The 20,998-nt window shown below is 41.7% G+C and overlaps 1 protein-coding gene across 14 annotated transcripts in view; it reads left to right on the top strand.

The window, feature by feature from the left end:
* Nucleotides 1–20,998, top strand: part of TRAK1 (trafficking kinesin protein 1) — a 140,992-nt gene that overhangs the window by 70,223 nt on the left and 49,771 nt on the right. For 2 of the 14 annotated variants that reach the window (XM_053359596.1, XM_053359604.1), the window contains exon 1: nucleotides 13,543–13,791. The exons of 4 other annotated variants lie outside the window; for them this stretch is intronic. In XM_053359596.1, coding sequence (XP_053215571.1) covers nucleotides 13,674–13,791 — 118 coding nt within the window. In that variant the 5' untranslated portion in view covers nucleotides 13,543–13,673. Of the gene's footprint in view, nucleotides 1–2,343; nucleotides 2,696–13,540; nucleotides 13,792–20,998 lie in introns of those variants that run through there. 8 more of the 14 variants (XM_053359607.1, XM_053359608.1, XM_053359597.1 and 5 more) reach the window with 7 other exon arrangements.

The raw sequence follows: 20,998 nt of genomic DNA on the forward strand, positions 1-20,998 counted from the left end.
TGGCCGACTCTGGGGTTGCGGCGCTCATTTCGCTTTATTGCCCGAGGGAGCCGGCGTACAGCTTCCGGGTCATGTGGCCAGCATGACTAAGCCGCTTCTGGCAAACCAGAGCAGCGCACAGAAACACCATTTACCTTCCCGCTGGAGCGGTACCTATTTATCTACTTGCACTTTGACGTTCTTTCGAAATGCTAGGTGGGCAGGAGCTGGGACCAAGCAATGGGAGCTCACCCCGTTGGGGGGATTCGAACAGCCGACCTTCTGATCAACAAGTCCTAGGCTCTGTGGTTTAACCCACAGCGTCACCCGTGTCCCTACAATTTACATCCACATTAATGGCAGGAGCAAGCTGCAGTGAGCCTTGTGCACTTGGGCTTCTCCCTCTCCTCCTCCAGCACAGCTACTTTCATTTTCGGTTTTTATTAACCACACCTACCGTTTTTTCGGAACCGGACAATCTGTCGTTAATCGTAACTATGGTTTGTTAGCCATCACTTAGGGGTTGGCTATAAGGTAAACTGGGGTTAATAATAATGAGAGAGAGAAACCAAACGTTAAACCTTCCAAATCCTTTGGGGCTGTGCCAGAAGAGGATGCAAAGCTTCTCCCATCACAGGAAATCAGCAATTGGGAGTGGGGTCTGTGGCTCGCCACGCCTTTCACAACATGTCACATGCAGTCAGCCACAGCCCATCATTCGCTCCTCTAGTAACCACTCGGCCTGCACTGTTAGAATTCCCCTATCTGTTCCAATTCCTTCTCCTCTCTTTTTAAGTTTCATTGAGAGAAGAGGATTAAACTGCACAGCTCCTGTGTCACTTTAGACGTCACCTTTTTCATTTTTCTGGTCACCATTAGGAGTATCCAACCAGCCAATTTCTGAGCCCTTCTCCAGGCAGCCCTGCCCTGATCCTTCTGCCAAGTCTAGTCTGATTTTTGCCACTGCTTTTCTCCCTTTTGCCACTTCCACCTCCGCCTTTCTTCTCACTGGTTCTCTGGTTTCTTCTCTGCTGCCTGTTCTTTATGTGTATATCAAAAAAGGATCTGTTTGGATTTCTTTGCTTCTCCATCTAAACAGAGAATCATAGAATAGAATAATAGAATCATAGAATCATAGAGTTGGAAGAGACCACAAGGGCCATCGAGTCCAACCCCCTGCCAAGCAGGAAACACCACCAGAGCACTCCTGACATATGGTTGTCAAGCCTCTGCTTAAAGACCTCCAAAGAAGGAGACTCCACCACACTCCTTGGCAGCAAATTCCACTGTCGAACAGCTCTTACTGTCAGGAAGTTCTTCCTAATGTTTAGGTGGAATCTTCTTTCTTGTAGTTTGGATCCATTGCTCCGTGTCCGCTTCTCTGGAGCAGCAGAAAACAACCTTTCTCCCTCCTCTATGTGACATCCTTTTATATATTTGAACATGGCTATCATATCAACCCTTAACCTCCTCTTCTCCAGGCTAAACATGCCCAGCAAATGCTCCAGATGATTGTGAAATCTACACACACACACACACACACACACACACACACACACACTACTGAGGGGTGGAGTGTTGTAGCAAAAGCCAAATAAACACGGAGTGTATATAACAACATTAAAGGTTAAGAACTTCATTATATTGTCCAGCAGGGTGTGCTTATTCATTTGCTTATCCAAGTTCTATTTTAATCTCCTGCAACAGATCATCAGTTTGCATATCTGAACAGATGCGTGCTCCTAATTTCATCTGCAAACTAATGGAAAGCTTAGATTTTTAGGAATATTTCGAGAGAGAAGGGAGAGGAAGGAGGTGGTTACTGTATTCCTGTTTGTACAAAATGGCTGTAGTTGGCTGTAATCCTTTTTGTGCTCTCACAGAAGTTAGGCACTTGATAAAATGGATCACTGGTTCAAAGGAAAGAGCTTTAGTCACCCACATTTCTAGGTGTGGAACACACACACAACCCACGCCAGTTTGTTACAGCATTGTGTTAGGTGTACATATTAAGATACGGTGATGTGTTAAGTGATCAAAACCCGATGTTGCCATGTAACAAGTTGGAGCTTAACTTGGATCTCTTTGTGTTATAGCCGTGGGAAGCATTTCTCTCTGTTTTGTGTCTTCTGGTGAGACACATCCTAGCCAGCGTAGTAAGAAACAGCAGAATTGCATTTCCTCCCTCCATCACTGCATCTCTTTCGGAGCCAACTGGTCTCCATGGCAACATATTGGACCGAAAGAGATGCGAGGAGTGGAGCGGGAAAGGAATGAGTTAGGAACCCCCAAGTGGTGCTGTGTGTCTCCAACGTCAGAGTCTGAGCCTTTTGATAGGACGGTTTGGTTAACTCCCATTCCCAGCTCCTGTGTAAAGCCTTCTTTATTAGAGCAGCCACTGGTGCAGCTGCTGCAACAAACCTCTCCCTTTTTTATTTTTTGAAGTTTTTATTTTCTCCTTTTCATTGTCTGCCCCTTTCCGTTTTGGCTCCTGCTTCGGGCTGAAGATGTCCAGCCTCTCGCCGGCAGTCTCCCAGCTCCTTGGCAGAATGCAGTTCTGCAAAGGCAGGGAGGCATGGCTGTGCTTCACTTGACCTCTGTAGCATCTGTATAAAATCTCCTCTCCTACGTTGCCCAAGGAGATAGCGGACTATGCAGAAATTCATTGAAGCGGATTACTATGAGCTGGACTGGTATTATGAGGAATGTACGGATGGTAATTATCTGCTCTTTATGGCATGCCTGTGAATAGGGGCTTTACCTTCTAATATATGTCTTTCTGTCTTCTATACTGGGAGAACTGCTGTGGGGCTGTGCAGCTAAGGTAGGCAGCTTTTGGCGTTTCCTATCATTCATTGAAGGCATGGTACAGGAGACTGCTGTAGGGCTTTTTGCCAGTGGGAGTGGCAGCAGTCCATACGTACTGGAAGATCTTTTCAGCAAAAGAAAATTACTGCTAAATGCTTATTGTGATTGCTGCTACTACAGCTCAAGCTTCAATGCACACTCAATTTGCTACGGTGAGTGGGAATGGGAAGCCTGTATTATAACAGGCACGTATCATAGTGAGATGTGGCAAGATGCACGGCATATATTAAAGGCTGCCAGGCAGAGACAGCTGAATTTCGCATATAAAATCTTCATTGTGGGAAACGATTAGAGCAACTGCTTCTGCCTAAATCGTTAGGTTTGAACGTCGGGATCAGGTCTCCTTTGTCAGCTCCTCTCGAACTTTCTGTTTTCTGCCAGGATGGCAGTGCCTTTTTCATCACCCTGGATGTGATCACGAGTCTCGTGATAAAGGTGGGTGTGAGGAAGGAGGAGGGGCTGAAACTGCACCACCCGCCTTGCGGGAAAGTCAAATCTTCTCATTCTGGCCACAGAACTGAATGGGAGCCCAAGATGGAAATACAGAGACCACAAAGGTTTTGCTGTGCTGTTGGCCTGGATATTAGTTTTAATAAATAAAGAAGGACCATGATTATAGCGAGGGCAAGGTGGTGACTGAGATGAGCATAGCAATAACCAGGAATTACATTTCAGTGCAAAGATCTAGCGTAGTCTAGGATAAGAGCAAACTTTCAAATACACAGCTAAAATATTAAGAGTACTAGCCTGAATTTCACAAAAAAAACCTTTCCGCCTACAAGCCTTGAGAAACTGATGAGCTCCTCATGTATATATTAAATTCAGTGTCTGCAAAACATCCATACCTAGAATGCATATGTGAGGGAAAAATATTTGTTATATCATTTGTTTTCTCTATGAATTTGTCCTTTGAAGAGGTAATCTGACTGATATAATTTCTTATGGTTTACTGGCCCTGTTTTGAATGCTTAATACTCTGACAGCTACACTTTTCCTTTTCACTACTCTGCCATTCACATTGCTAAGCTGATTTTCAGAAACCTTCTGAGAGATTTTAGGTGAAATAAACTGAAAGTGAAATGGCTGATGCTGTTGAAATAAAACCGTGAACTCTTCCCTATTTTAAATCTCACCACAACAGTTTTGTTGTCAAAATTACACTGTCCTGTTTTTCAGAATTTCTGACCACGTAGAACTTGTTAATTTAAAGTATGCTGGGCGATAGGCGTAATAAATTACAGGGTGGAGGACCAGTAGGATTGCCACTTTGCTGGTTTTAAACTGGCCCAGCCAGGGGTTATGGTTTTGTCTCTTGAACAGATTGTCTTTCTTCCACCCTCCGTAATGCTTACTAAACAATTCAAAATACATATCTAGTAAAGGAACTTATACAGACATTATAAATGGCACATATTACTAGTGTGCCATGGATAACAAAACTTTGGTCAGGATCCCCCCCCCCCCGAAATCTTAATAGCTTCAAAAGTCTCGTGTATTAGAGAAAAGGACAAACTCCTCTTTTTAATAAGTTTGGCTTCATGAATTGTATCTACTGTCTTTGAAGAATAGGAGTTTGACCTAATTTTCAAATGACATGATGAAATGCATCTAGTTAGGGATGTCCAAGGAACCATCAGTTTTCCATTTAAATGATTTCTTCATTAATTCAGATTTGCAGCACTGTGGCACACATACGCCAGAATACTTGTGCTCAAAATATGGTATGACTTGGTGAAAATGATATAAAGATCACTTGAATTTTAAAGGCGAGAATATGAGAATAAATCAGTAAAGAATGCTAATTAACTTTCGCAGTCTACCGTTCTGCCTTTCAGCATATGCAATATAATGTATATTACCTTCAAAATGGAAGTGTTGGGGACAAATTGGCAGGTAGGGCCATTAGTGGATCCAAACTCCTTATTCCAGGTTTCAGTGTTCAGAATTAGTAGTAATAGGCATTCAATTTTATTAATTGCCTAATACAAAACATTTCTAGGCATCGTGTACATAATTTTAAGAACGACTACCAGGTTTAACAATAAAACAATACCTCCCTCCCCCTGAAAAAAATGTATTGTTGTTGTTTAGTCGTTTAGTCGTGTCCGACTCTTCGTGACCCCCTGGACCAGAGCACGCCAGGCACTCCTGTCTTCCACTGCCTCCCGCAGCTTGGTCAAACTCATGCTGGTAGCTTCGAGAACACTGTCCAACCATCTCGTCCTCTGTCGTCCCCTTCTCCTTGTGCCCTCCATCTTTCCCAACATCAGGGTCTTTTCCAGGGAATCTTCTCTTCTCATGAGGTGGCCAAAGTATTGGAGCCTCAGCTTCACGATCTGTCCTTCCAGTGAGCACTCAGGGCTGATTTCCTTAAGAATGGATAGGTTTGATCTTCTTGCAGTCCATGGGACTCTCAAGAGTCTCCTCCAGCACCAGAATTCAAAAAAATGTATAGTTGATTATAATAATTCCTCAGAAGCCTAAGAGAAGAGGTATGTCTTAACCTGGCACTGAAGGATGTTAATATTGGCACCAGGTGGGTCTTCCTTGGGGTATCATTCCATAGAAAGGTGGGCTGCCACCCCCAAGATCCTCTTGTTGCCACCCTCCCAGCCTATTGAAGAGGGGGCATCTGGAAGAGGAGCTCAGATGATGGTCTGGGCATGTTCAACTTGGGGGAGAGGCATTTTGTTCGGTATTGGCCACGTGAGACATATAGGACTTTGTGGGTTAAAACCAGCACTTTGTATTGGCCTTGGAAATCAGGGTAGCCGTGCAGAAGTAGTGCTAAATGCTCACCCCCTGAGAAGTCCTGTGGCCATAGTCTTGTTGTACACGTTCTGCACCAAAAGCAGCCCCGCACATAGTGATCTCACCTGGAGGTTGCTGGAGCACAGATTACTGAATCCACAGTCCGGTTAGGGAAATAGCTTGTAGAAGGCACTCCATACCACTGAGGCCACCTGTGCCTCCGAAGATAGCAGTGAATTCAGGAAAACTCAGAAGCTACAGATGTGCAACCCCATCTAGAACGGACAGCTCAGGGCAGCTGCCACTCACGTTCTGGCCTTCTCAGGCTGGCTGATGGCAATCAAGCGGTGGGTATGGGTTCTCCTGCCAACTTTGCCTTCAATTACAGGAGTAAGGCCCAGGTGGAGTGAAACAGGAAAACCTGCTCCCCAGTTGTCCCAGCTTTTGTGTTCTTTCCTGCTGGCAGATGATCTTCTGGCCTTGTTCTGTCTTATTGAAAGATGAGCGCACAACTGTAGCATTTCTTTTGCCTTTCCTTTGGCTTGTGGCTTTGCACCATTGCTTGGTTTTGTTCTGCCTTCTCTAACGCAGGTGTGGTACATTTGGTTTGCTCCCTCTTTTGTGGGCTGGAACACTGTCAAATCCTTAAATGTAACATACATAGTTCCCTAGAAAATCTAGTGAAAACCAAGTTGTATATGCAGGGACCTCCATATTGGTGGTTCTCATCAGGCCAGCCTTTCTCCATACATTTGTATACACCCAATCATATATTATTATGTGTTGGAATTTGAAAGGTGAGCTAATCCTGTGTTAATCTCTACTCTGAATTAATTGTGAAATTTAGGAAAGCACTGGTTGGTACAGGACCCTGCCCTAGAACAGGAAGATAATATTTATGTTGGTGGCCTTCTGGTCTCTTCTACTTTTTATTATTTCAATTCAGTTATATCTTAAGTTTTCTCTTCAACACGTTCATCTTACTGCAGTCAGAACTATTTTAAATATATTTCTCTAGGCAGAGCAGATGGGTTTTCTTTTCCCCAAGGTTCATATGCTTACTGATGCTGAAAAAGTTCCTTTTGTTTTTGAATTTCTTGCTGCCTCCTATGTGACATGTAGCTCAGATCACTTTGCTCAGCTCTCTGAGATAACCTACTAAATTTTACTTGACCCAGGGACATTTTCGGGCCTAGTGAATCTAGGTAATTCTTGCATGCTTTGCTTGACACACACTTAATAGCAAGTTACTGTCTTATCTATGAATATAAGGAAAACTGTCTTCCTGTCTCATGGCACTCGGACAAGAAGAACTTCACTGTTGTAGCCAGACAGCTATCTGATATCAAGTTGCCACATATTAGCAAAGATTTCTTTGATGTGACATCTGGAAGCAAACAAGCAAACTTTCATATTTGTTGTGTCATAAATTATTGTTGCTATCATTTATTCTGTTTATTACTTGTCCTTTACCATGAGATCCTAAGGTAAGTGACAACAATTTAAATATACAATATTTAAAAGTGTTTAAAACAGAATTGTACATGAGACAGTTGATAAAATGCAACTCTTGCCTAATGGGGTTTTAGGAATAAAATTTAAATCATGTTAACGTGTAGGCCTTCAGAAAAGTTTAGGGTTTGTTATATTTTGACCCCTTTTTTGGCCTTGTCCCGTACCTGAAGAAGAGGTAGAGGCAAAGAGGAGGATTATTATTATTATTTATGTCTACCCTTCCTCTCCAATCCACCTGAGGGCATATGTATTCTGAATACAATACACAACAGAACCTAGATTGAAGGGAAGCAGCCTGCCAGCCAGGTTTGTCTGATTTTCCTACATACCTCAGAGGGATCCTCCCATTCGTCTGTTTTCTCCAGGGCAGTTTGGATACTTAGCATATCTGCACCATAGATATCCAACACACTACTAAAGATAATGCTTATTGAGTTTGTACATTAAACTGTTGCTCATGGTGTTTGAGTGTTGGGCTTGGAGCAGGCACACTTAGGTTCAGACCTCTCAATGCCACTAGGTGGCCTACCTTATTTCATTCTTGCATTGCGTCAACTCTGCATTTTGCCTTTCCTCACATTGTATCTAAGGTAGACCTGCCACACTTACTCCCCTTCCTCACAACAGAGATAGGAGAACACCCCACCTTTTGACTCACAGCCACCTGAGGTTTTCGATCATTCCTTACAATGAAAATCCTCAAGGGCTTTTTTTAGGTACTCTCACTCCAGAAAACACGGTTGCAAGGAAGAGAAACAGGGGTATAAAAGAGTCCAGCTCACTCCCAAGGAGGCAAGTCAGGTTGCTGTCTAGCGCCACAACTTGAAATGATGGTTCTGAGCCATGCTTACAACTGTCATTTCCCACCGGGATCTATTTATTTTTATCCCAGGTTGTTGCTGGGTTTTTCGCCCCTGGTCATACTAGACCGCAAAGTGGTTTCAAAAATTAGCAAAAACATTAATATTGCACTACTTACAAAAAGCAAATTAACAGTGGAGCATGTGAATGAGTCACAGATTTTAAAAACTCAAGTCAGGAAATTGCAAGACGCAATCACAAACAGAAAGTGTCCAAAATGAAAGTCTTCAACAACCATCAAAAATTTGGCAGAAGGGAAGGAGCCTAGCAGACCTCCTTGGGAAGGATATTCCACAATCTCTGTACCACCACAGAAAGACTCTGTTTCAGATATCTGTCATCTGCCTTGAGAAAATTGCAGGAAATGACAATTCTGTGCAGAATCTTGGAACCATCATTTAAATGGTAAACTTTGCAGTTTAATCTTTTGCTTACAGAGCTGTGGAACTGACAAGGGAGTGATGTGAGGCCTTCATGTCACCCATTGCAATGTGTGTTGAGTGTCAATTTGAAATACAGTGGTAAAGAACTTAATTCGTTCCGGAGGTCCGTTCTTAACCTGAAACTGTTCTTAACCTGAGGTACCACTTTAGCTAATGGGGCCTCCTGCTGCCATTGCACCCCCGGAGCACAATTTCTGTTCTCATCCTGAAGCAAAGTTCTTAACCCGAGGTAATATTTCTGGGTTAGCAGAGTCTTTAACCTGAAGCGTATGTAACCCGAGGTACCGCTGTAGTTCACAAGCTGTATGTGTGTGCTCTTTTGAGCTTCCTTTTTTTGAAAAATCATGCTATCTCTTCCTCATAAGACTCCTGTGAGAATAAAATGGTATAACCTGAAATATGCAGAGTTCCCTCAGAAGGGCAAGATGAGACTTTGAATCTCATCGTCATGGGTTCAAGTTGACCCCACACTGGGCAGAAGATATTTGCATTGGAGAGGGCTGGACTAGATGACTCTTGTGGTCCCTTCCAGTTCTACAATTCTGTGATTCTATGTACATATGATTGACATACGTGTTATTTCCAGCTTCTTGAATGTCGTCTCTTTCTGTATGAAACTGTGGAAAGTTTATTGCTTATCTTTGCTTATCTTTTCAAATAATGAAATATTTACATGGTACATGAAGCTGCAAATTGTCACTGGGGACAGCATTAAGCAAACAACATCCTCTACACGTACCAAAAGAAGGTGTGTCAGTAACAGAGAAACAAGCACCCATTATCTTATTTAAGAGCTAAACAGAAGGACGTGGGTGGCTGCACAAAATACTTTGAAGAGCTGGGCTACGTAATCCAGTGCAATTGTTTGGAAAGATTTCAGTTTCTTACTACATTTCTTTTTAGAGAAAGTTAACAGTCTATTAAGTGCATATATTTGAATTTCCTCTGCTGGTGTCATGGACCAGTTTCCTTGTTGCTTCACTTGCTGCTGTGTTGAGCTTTGCAGACAGCGCTTAAATCAAATAAACAATGAAATCTTGCACAAAGCCTTTATGTTTTTTATTTAATAAAAATATATACTGCCTTTTGACAAAAGATAGGTTCCCAAACTTCTGAGCAACTGGATTTTTACTTTTTACCGTTGTTACCTGTTCTGACAGCTGATTTTATCATTATAGTGCTACTGTGGTGTTTTGATCTCTCTCATATTTCTATCCTGCTTGTTATTTTGAGTGTCTTAGAAGAAGAAAAGTAAGAGAGAAGCTTTTAGAACAGAATATAAAACAAAATGCCAGCAACTCTTGTTGAAAATCTGTAAAAAAAAAGTCTGCATGGTTACATTGCCTTTACTCAGACCCAGATACAAAGAACCATACAACCCCCCAGACAATTTTGCATTCACATGTCTTAAACAGAAGCCCAGCCGTGCCGCATGTCAAACCATTTTTGCACTTGAGAAGACTTCCAAAAGTAAATTGTGACAGCATAGGAGTCTTCCATTTAAATCAGTTACTTCAGAAATCCCACGGTGCATGCCCAAGCCTTTGGGCTTGCCTAAAGTAGCTAAGTAGTTCTTTGCACCCAAGACTTTATAATTATTTCTTCCTGTAGTTATGTCAAAAAATGAGTTTTGATTCTGCAGACTTGGTTATTTTGTTCACCTGTAGCAATCACGTTAATTACCTTCTGGATAATTTGTGGAAGTTTTTCATTCTGCAGGAGAAGTGGCCCAGGTTAAGACAGCTACATATAATAATTTTAAGCACTGTAGTCTTTAATTGAATGTAACTTCCAGGAGAAAAAATAGGAAGTTCCATTGAGCTCAGTGGAGCCGCCTCTTAGGTAAACAGCATAGCAGGAATAGCTAATGGCCATTCAGATATTGGACTACAATCTCCATGATTCCCTACACCATTGGCCATGCTGGCAAGGGCTGAAACCAAAACTATCTGGAGGGCCACAGGTTCCCCACTCCCAAGTTATAGGATCAGAGCCTTGATTAAACCATTTGGTAAAGGTAAAGGGACCCCTGACCATTAGGTCCAGTCGTGGCCGACTCTGGGGTTGCGGCGCTCATCTCGCTTTATTGGCCGAGGGAGCCGGCGTACAGCTTCTGGGTCATGTGGCCAGCATGACTAAGCTGCTTCTGGCGAACCAGAGCAGCACACGGAAACACCATTTACCTTCCCGCTGGAGTGGTACCTATTTATCTACTTGCACTTTGACATGCTTTCGAACTGCTAGGTTGGCAGGAGCAGGGACCGAGCAACGGGAGCTCACCCCGTCGCGGGGATTTGAACCGCCGACCTTCTGATCGGCAAGCCCTAGGCTCTGTGGTGTAACCCACAGCGCCACCCACATCCCTAAACCATTTTGAGGCTAACGAAAAATATAGTCTGCAGCTATCTTAGCACTAGCAAATACAAACATTGCATATCGATGATACCTTTAGTCACAAAAAGGTCTTTTGTGATGCTCGATAAAAAGACTACAGATGTATTCATGTTAATCAAGCATAACGTGATAACCTTTAAGGTTTACATCATGTTTGTTTGTTTATTACAAGTTGCCCACTCTTGTTTCCATGCATACGTTCCAAATGTTTACTCCCTGCGTGTTATAACACGCAGTATCCAAACAAACTTGCATTATCACATGAGCACTGCTCCACAGCATTTGATATTTTCATTCACAAAAATTCATTCGAAATAAGATGAGTTTATAAAACAATTCTATATTCTCCCACCATGCTGACGAAGATCTACGAAACAGCAGTCAATATCCAGAATCTTGTTCAGTGTTGGACAGCTTATCTTTCATCGTACAAAGTTTGGTACTCTCTTCATTTAAAGACTTTCAGAGACTTTGAGTCTAAGATTTCATTTTGTTTGAAGGAATTCTATAAAGATTGTCTATTACGTATGTATATGGTCATCGTGTTGCCTAAACATTGTTGACGTTATAACACCCAGTCAAGTTGTTATCCTAGCTTTCATTGTGGGACAACTTATTTTTTGTGCTGCTTTGAAAGTTCAGAACCTTTGCTTTCTGAAAGTGTGCTGTGTGTTACTATCTCGCTCCTTGAGTGTGTCTGAATTGAGTTGCAAGTCATCCTTAAATGCCATAAACATTCACACATTGGGTACCATAGGTAAGGCAGTGTGTATTGCCTTGAAGGTAAAATTTTTCAGTGGTGGAACGTGCATGTTATTCCTCTGTGAGACGTGTTGAGATGAAGCACACACTTGTGAATCAACCCTCACCTTTCTTCCTAAGACCTCTTTGCTGCCTTCCAGAGATGTGACTCAGCTCTTAGCTTTGTTTTGAGGGATTAGGTGTGGTCTCTGAGATTGTATCCTCTCAACCCCTCTTATTTCCCGCCAGATTCCCTCCTAAATGGTAAACCCAAGTTAGCCTTAAGCGTGAGTGAAGATGGATGGCAGTGTGACTCTTACTCTTAATTAACATCATTTTGAAAACTGTTTCATTTTTCATTTTCATTTTGAAAGCTGTTTCATTTTTATTTTTATTTATGCTTTTCAGGTGTATATATTTCACTAATTTTACAATCATTTATGATTTCAAAACTTGACTTCCTTCCGCACCTCTGCGGTTCCTTAAATTTATTTTTTATATCTTCTGCATATCCAGATTAACTTAATTTGCTCATTTATTCATCTACTTTATATACTCTTATAAAACTGCAGGTTATTATCACAATCCTGCCAATCTTCTTATCTGTTTGCAATTTATCCGTAAATAGTTATAAAACCATTTCCATTCTTTTATTAAAAAGTTTGTTATCTTGATTTCGTATTCTTCCAGTAAGTTTTGCCATTTCTGTGTATTCCATCAGTTTTTGTATCCATTTTCCCTTTGCCGGGACTTCTGCTTCTTTCTGTTTTTGGCGAGTAACATTCTTGCTGCTTTAGTAGCATACATGAATAAGTTTCTCTTCGGTTTCAGTAGTTCCATCCCTATAATTCCCCAAAGCCAAGCTTCTGGGTGTGAGGTTTTTTGTTTTTTTTACAAACGTTATATTAAACATCGTTTTCAATTCATTATATATCATTTCCCAGTAAGCTTTAACCCTACTACAAGACCACCACATATGGTAAAAAGAACCTTTCTCTTTACATTTCCAACACTTACTTGATTTGGATTTATACATTTTTGAAAACTGTTTCAGATATCGTATGAGTATCTGTTTGGTGGTCATCAGAGAACCATTCCATATATTACTTCATCCAAAATAGAGAGGTATCCCATAACTACATGTAAATAAATGTTTTTCTTTGGTGGCCCAGTGCACTGAAATTCCCTTAAATTCCCATTTCTATTTGATCCATTTTTATTTAACAGTAAGTTCAGTTGGTCTTACTTCCTAATTAACTTATTTAGGATTTGACTTATTTAGGATTGCAGCCTGAACCTTGAATTTGTTACTCCACACCCAAGTTTCTGACATACCAGTTCCCAATTGAAACAACCATATAATAGGGGGAAATGACAGAAAGGGGTTTGGCCACTTATATATGTAAGATGTGGTAGAAAACAGCATAAATTCTGGCGTTTCTTATTCCCATGATAGTTTGAAACCATAGTGATAATGTAAAGGTAGATTCTTTTTTGAGTAGTTTCAGTCTGGCGTATTCTGAAGCCCTGCATCGTATTAACTCCCAAATTGCACCTGTACGTGGTTCCTGTTTCCTCCCTTTAGAAATCTGTCGTTTGAAGGTTAGGCAATGTATTCCAAAGGTAATTCCCCCGCCCTCCCTACCTTCACCACGCCATGTAACATTCTTTTTATTTGTGTGTATTTCCTGGTACGGTTGCTATGAAACTTGTAGGAAACTACCATTTGTGTCTGGCGTGGGGAGGAAATATGACTGGTTTAAGCAGATACTGCTTCAAAGAGAGAATTTGCTTAGCAGTTGATTTTGCTGTGTTGAAACAGTTGCATCCAAAGAAATGTAACTGGAGTCTAATCTGGTTTTGTAAACAGTGCATGGATTATTCCTAGTAACAATTAGACAGATGGTTCTCCATCCCCCATCCTTCTGTATTATTTTCTCCAGCTGTGTTATGGTGATCATAGTATGCAGACTTACCTCACCATTCTAGTTGGAGTATGTTGAGCAAGGAGGTTGGTTTCTGCTCTGCGGAAACCTTAATTGAACTGCTGTGTGGATGTAGCCTCCGTGAAGATGGCTTGTCCCTTTTCAGGGCATTAGACTACAGGGCTCCTTCTCAAGGATGATTTTAGCCATGTCACTGAACGAATCAATCAATGAAGAAGAAAGCTTTGAATATGATGATCATGTCACTGAATGCAAGCACAGATGTTGCGACAACCTTGATATCTTGGAAGAAGGTACTACTTACCTGCTACTTACATTTTAATGCATGAAATTGGTTTTCTGTCTCAATATGTTTATCCCAATCACACTATTTTGGCACTGGGATTGTAAAGAAAAGTACCTTTTCAGTCTTCTTCAAATCAATTTTATTCAGACGTTTTGTCGGAGATTGTGGTTTTAGCCTGTAAAATGAAACTTTTATTGCCTTGAAATATTAAAGTATTAATATTCTCTGATTTGATGCTACATGTACCTTGTGGTTTACTTGTAGTTTAATTCTGGTAGTTCACTCTAGGTGGACTACATTCTAAGGGCCAATTATACTTTTCTCTCAATTATTTGGATCATTTGTCTCTGAATGGTGAAACACATACCTTGGCCAGGAGAGAGAAAGAGAGAGAGTGTGTGTAGCGGAATATGTACCAATAAGTTGTAGAAATATGTGACTGAATATTTAGCCCTTCGGTTGTCTCATGCGCCTGTGAAGACCAGGTGCTTTTTTTGTCTTTTATAATCAGATAGGAGTGGATGGCTTCTGTGTAGGAGCAGGTTATCTTTGGCAAGAGACAAATTCCAGCACAAATTGAGAGTGTACCACATGCTGCTTAGTGTTTGGGTTCCGTGGTCCCTAAGCAGACAGACACTCCCCTGTGTACCTGGAGTTAGGGAAGAGTGTAAGAGAGGAGACAAGAGAAAATAGCTATGTGCTCTGTAGGGGCAGGGAAGAGCAGATGCTCCTTCTGAATCCCACCATCATTCTTCTTAGAGTATCATTTATGAGTTGGTTTTGAGCATGATTTTGGGTTGCCTGACAGGATGCGGTGTTATCTGACATGTTTCTGCCAAGCTCTACATGCTGCTGTAGTTGTAGCTTTGCACATGTGATGCACACTCTCAAATTGTTAGTGGACCCACAACCCTTCGCAGAATGATTCTTATGATTGTGGGAATGAACAACGAAAAGGGATTCATAAACTGACAGGCAGCTACTTACGTGCATTTTCTGGAGCAGTATAGATAACATGGGTAACGGAAGTAGCAAGGAACAAATCTCTGTGTTCCTTGTAGCCCTAACACAGAATGTGTTTTGGGCAATACATTGTCACTGCGTTTCTTTCCCCGGTTGTAAAGGAAAGATAGAGTAAGATGATCCTTGGAGCTGGGGTTGAAAGTTCATTACGCAAGGAGCACTAAAAATTGGTTTCTTATGAACAGTGCAACATATGGCATGGGAAGAATAGATTACTCCCGAGACAGGCTGCTAATGTTTGTAAGCCAGTGATTCTCATTTCAGTAAACATTTGCTGAATCTCAATCCCTGCTACTGCCTTACTCGCACATGGTAAATCAGGTTTTCTTTTTCTCTTTCTTTCTTGTTTCCATAAGGAAGAGCTATTAAAAAATGTCTTGCATTCATCCTGCTTATAAGGTGTAAAAATCCCCCCAATCAAATCAATACAGTGATGTGTGTAGCTGTGTTGCATAGCAATATTGCGATAATCTTGGGAATGCAAGTGCTCCAGTGCAAAATAATTTTCTGTGTCTCTGTGTTAAATAGGTTGCATTTTAATGGCCTTGCCCACTACCAGCCATTCTCATTGCTATGCAAAGGGCAAAAACGCATGCAGCCTTAAAAAAAAAAAAAGTTTACCAGGGCTCTAACACTTCCAGAAAAGCTGGGGGAAAGGAAGAGCAAATCAAACAGCACAAAAGCCTCTTTAACAAAGATCCGTTGTTAAGAAGCAGATATTTGGAAACCACCCCTCTACCTTCTGAGTCAGAGTAGGCCCATTAAAGTAAATGGACTTAAGTTAACCATGCCAGACTTGAGTCCATTGATTCCACTGGGGGTACGCAGAGTATGGCATGGTCGGGAACTATGAAGAGGTTAAAGAAAAGGTGAATGATTGGCTGCATTACTTCCAGTTGAATGCAATGTTTAAAAAAGAGATGCGAGAAAAAGGTTTTTTAGAAAGAAAATCAAGGTTTCATCAAGAAATTTTGAATAGTGATGTAAAAATATTGTCAAAAATGTATAAATTATTACTTGAATGGCATACAAAAGACGAAGAAGTAAAAACGGTAATGACTCAATGGGCCAAAGATCTTGGTTATAACATACAATTAGAGGAGTGGATAAAATTATGGAAAGAGGGAATGAAATTCACCGCATGTACTACGATAAAAGAAAATGTTATGAAAATGATATATAGATGGTACATAACTCCAGTGAAACTTGGAAAGATGTTTAAAGTTAGTAATAAATGTTGGAAATGTCAAGAGAAAGAAGGAACATTTTATCACATGTGGTGGGAATGTAAGAAAGTGAAATGCTTTTGGGACACACAAATATTCTCGGTGGAAAGGGCCACGAACAATTTCTACCTAGTATCATGAGCTGCTAGAATTCTTTTAACAAGTGCTGAGGCAGAGGCAGCTAACATTTGAAAAGGAAGACTCCTGTATCCTTAATAGTTATTTAATACCAAAGCTCAATCCAGATAAGACTGAAGCACTGTTAGTGGGTGGTTCCCTTGGCTGGCTGGCTGGCTGGAGGGCTTTCTGGTCTTGATGGGCGTACACTCCCTCTGAAGGAGTGTGTACAAAGCCTGGGGGTACTTCTGTATCCCTTGCTGTCTCCAGTGGCTCAGGTGGCGTCAGTAAACACACAGTGCCTTCCATAAGCTGTGGCTAGTTAGCCCAGCTGGCCCTATCTGGACAGGGAAAGCCTAACTTCTGTCGTCTATGCTCTGGTAACCTCTAGGTTAGATTACTGCAACGCGTGATACATAGGGCTGCCTCTGAAGATGGTTTGGAAACTTCAGCTGGTGCAGAATTCAGCGGCCAGGTGGCTCACCGGGGCAAGTCTGTTTAAGCACATAACACTGACCCTGGCCCAACAGCACAGGCTGCAAATTACTTTCCTGGCCCAATTCAAAGGGCTGGTTTTGACCTATAAAGCCTCAAATGGCTCAGGACCACAATACCTCAAGGATCACCTCTCCCCATATGAACCAACCCAGACTCTGCAATCATAAACTGAGGTTCTCCTTCATGTGCCTCCTCCGTGAGATGTTCAGAGGGCGACAGTGTGAGAACGGCCCTTTTCTGCAGTGGCTCCCCATTTGTGGAATGCACTTTCAGGGAAGCTCACCTGGTGCCTTTGTTACATCTCTTTAGGTGCCAGTCAGAAACATTCCTCTTCTCCCAGGCATTTGGCCAGTTAAACAATCTTTTAAACCATGCTGGAGGGTATTATTTTGTTCTTAAGTTATGTATTGGGCTGCAGTAGAAGAATCATGTTCTATGCCAAGGATGAATTGGCAAAATTTACCTCGGAGAGGTAAACTTTTATTAAAAGTTAGAAAGTAAACAACAAAATGAGAGCAAAGTTTGGTGCTCTTGCTTTAGGTGTGTGCAAAAGGAATTGCAAGTCTAAGCAAAGAATGTATTTCTTGCCTTCATAGATGCAAAGTCATCAGTTCCATCAGCATAATTTATTTGCTTTGCAACTGCATTCTCCAGCGAAAGCATGATAGCATGGTTTGCTGACCGCAGGTAGTTCTTAATAATCTTAAGGTTACTAAAAGTCTGTTCCCCAGATGCAACAGAAACTGGCAAGACAGGAGGCATCTTCAGGCAAATGCATATCTGAGGGAACACAACTTCTCTCCTAAGTACTTACTTCAGATTCCAAACTGGTTCTGGCAGAACTGCCCTCTCCTGGGGCTCTCTCGGTATCTCATAGCTGTTCTGGTGGATTTGTTTATGTATTTATATACTGATAGGGCTGGCAACGTACTGGTGGCCTCAGCTGATGAGGCAGGACCTTCATGGAAAACCCATTCCACAATGATCCTTTTAACCTCCAGAAAGGATCAGCATGCGTCTGGGTTTCTGAAAAACCAGGTCTGCTTGCTGGTGCTGCATGTGCAACAAAAACAAGCAGGCGTAGTTCTTTTCCTCAATGCTATGCATCAGAGCACAGGTGCCTGCTTTGCATATCAGCTCTGACAGAGACTGTTCCATCACACAGTGATGAAGAAATTCTCTTTCTCGCTCTCCTTCCTGCATGCACACACAGACGCGCACACACACAGAGAAAGAGAGAGGGGGGGGGTTAGATTGATCACTGGGACCGCAAAGGATTTTGGTAAGGTAGCCAATTTGTCAGTCATGTGATGTCATAGTTGTGTCATGTGATAGGTGGATGGCCCCACTCACCTGGCAAAGTTTGCCCTACCCTGATAAAAATCTGGTCCCCAGTGCCAAAAGAGTTCCCCACTCCTTTAATTCACCTAAGGCACTTGCTAGCTTGATTCTGTTTCACACAGAAGCTACTGCTGCAGACCATCCTACCAAGCCAGTCCAAGCCAACAGAATTTACAACACCAATTTACCAAGTAAGAATAATAGGAAACAAACGTGTAAATGCTAGTTCGTGCAGAGATTTTGGAGAAGGGGGCTAGTTTAAGGCCTCATTCTTTTCAACATAAAAGCCCAGTGCTCACTGAACTCATTAAAAATATGCAGTTCAGAGTTTAATTTATGCTTGTTCTAATGGGAATATAAATTAGTGAGGGGATTTCAGAGGTATGTTGAAGTAGTATGCCTCTGCTTTCAAAAGCAGGCCTTTGGGGTTTTGTTTTTTTAGCTCTCTTGTTCATATTTGGTTCTCTGGGGCTTCTTATTTTAATTCGTTATCTCCTTACCCCTTCATTCTTTGTCCCTTTCCCCTTAGATTAAATATGTTCTCTGCAAAAGCATATTGTCATCCATCTCATCCTACCCTGCCCCACCAGCAAGCAATTAGCTTGTGTATTCAGCCCATTTTCTTTTGCAATCCTTATGCAGAGACACCCACTACAAACTCTCCTGCCTGCCCAAGTTCAGCCACATGTACTTCCTGTCCCACCTAGCCTCACACGAGTTCCCACTTGACTCAAGACTTCTCTCTCCGGTATACTGCCCTTTCTTTGAGGAGGTGCAATACACTGGAAACGGCTGCTTTTTGCCTGCTTCTTTGTGAGTATCCGATGACATCTCCGGTAGGATAGGAAAACAAAAGGGACAACTGCACTAGGGTGTGGTGAGATCAAGGGAAGTGGGAGAGAAATGATCACACTTTCCCTAGTACAGATAGATCACTGTGCCTTTTCTATGGTTTTGAGGTCTACTAAACCTGGGAACTTCTTAAAAAGCAGAGACAACAAAGGTCCTTATAGTAAAAGCTATGGTTTTCCCAGTAGTGATGTATGGAAGTGAGAGCTGGACCATAAAGAAAGCTGATCGCCGAAGAATTGATGCTTTTGAATTATGGTGCTGGAGGAGACTCTTGAGAGTCCCATGGACTGCAAGAAGATCCTTAAGGAAATCAGCCCTGAGAGCTCCCTGGAAGGACAGATCCTGAAGCTGAGGCTCCAATACTTTGGCCACCTCATGAGAAGAGAAGACTCCCTGGAAAAGACCCTGATGTTGGGAAAGATGGAGGGCACAAGTAGAAGGGGACGACAGAGGACGAGATGGTTGGACAGTATTCTCGAAGCTACCAACATGAGTTTGACCAAACTGCGGGAGGCAGTGGAAGACAGGAGTACCTGGCGTGCTCTGGTCCATGGGGTCACGAAGAGTCGGACACGACTAAATGACTAAACAACAACAACAAACCTGGGAAGGCGCACTCAGTTGCCGAAGGAGGGGGGTGTCCTCAGGGCATTCTGTTTCTGCTTTCTTTGCACAAGCTTCCCTTTGATTTGTACATTAAGGAATTCCATAAGTGAACATTGCCCTGCCCCACCTTCTTGTCACTTGTTGGTGCCTGCCAACCAATGTGCCAGTCAATGTGACTTTTCTTTTTGCCTTAAGCCCACAATCTGTTTCAGTGGGGGAGAAACCATTATTTTTGAAGAGATTCTTCCAAAGACTGCCACAAGTGATAGAAGCCAATATTCCAGATGTGCTGGGGAAGCATGACAACTGTAGGGTAAAAGCATCTAGTAAAATAATAATAATAATACCACCAATAACTTAATTTATTTTTAAAGAATTTCAATAAGGTGTTCATTGAGCTCTTTTTGATAACTAAACAAGCTATTGCTCCATCTTGTGGTGCTTTTGGAAACAGAACAGGACTTGAAAAGTAAACAACTTATTTCTCATCTCTTAACAGCAGCCTGAGGCTTCATTGTCAAATCCTGGAAGACTTTCAGTCTTAACAATTTGGATTGCTGGTACTCCAGGGTTTGGCACATAGCCCTTCTTGAAAATATATCTCATAAATTAAAAAATATCTGAAGTGTAGAGCTCTAGTGTCCTTTTGTTTTGCTGTCCTGCATTTTATTTATTATGCAGTTTGCTCTTATATGCAAATGTCTGGCTCATCTAAGACTTTCTAGAACCTTCATCCAGAATAATGATGGCACTCACAGGTGGGGAATACTTTTATTTGCACATATCTTCGTTATTTGTAAAAGGAATCTTTGTATGAGTCAATTCTTTATTATTCTTTGGAACTGCCCTGTATCTTTGTACTTTTGCCCTTGCAGTCTGTGACACTTTATGGTTTACATTTTTATTTCACATTTTTTCTTCTTTGTGGATTGTTGGTTTTTTTTAACAAAACCAGTAAAATATTAAACGTGTGTGGTGGCAGTGGGGGAATGATAATATGACCAAGAACTGAATGCATACTTCAAGAATTTCAGACATTTCCCTTCTTGACTTAAATGCATTTTCTGACTTAGTTTGAGCTGTAGTTTCAAACTGTAAACTCAGTACGTGTCAAGAGGCACGTTGGGAGCTGTACTTTATATCGTACAAAGGGCAAATCTCCTGGCCGAATTGCTTGTTCTAATATTTCTCTTGTAATTCTTATCTCTCTGTTAAGCCTTGTCTGTGGAGATTTGATAAACAAGCTGCCCATTCAGAGAAGGGTAATTATTTATGGGCAACCATGCTAGAGTTAGGACAGCAATGCTTGGCTGCCACCTCACTGTTTTGCTTTGTGGCTTTTAAAATTCTCTTTGATTACTTCTTTTTTTAGTTAAATGACCAACTTAAAGGCAGGAACATCACTAGGTACTTAAAAAACTCAGGGTACATTTGTACATGCTTAGTTAGATGCTTATGTTCAAATTTAAACCAAACTCCAGGCAAATGTAGGTTTTTGCTGCAAGGCTTATGACTGAGGTTTTTAGGTGCTAACATGGCTTTCTACATTGT

This window comes from Podarcis raffonei, chromosome 12 (genome assembly GCF_027172205.1).
Source record: "Podarcis raffonei isolate rPodRaf1 chromosome 12, rPodRaf1.pri, whole genome shotgun sequence".
Lineage (NCBI taxonomy): Eukaryota > Metazoa > Chordata > Lepidosauria > Squamata > Lacertidae > Podarcis > Podarcis raffonei.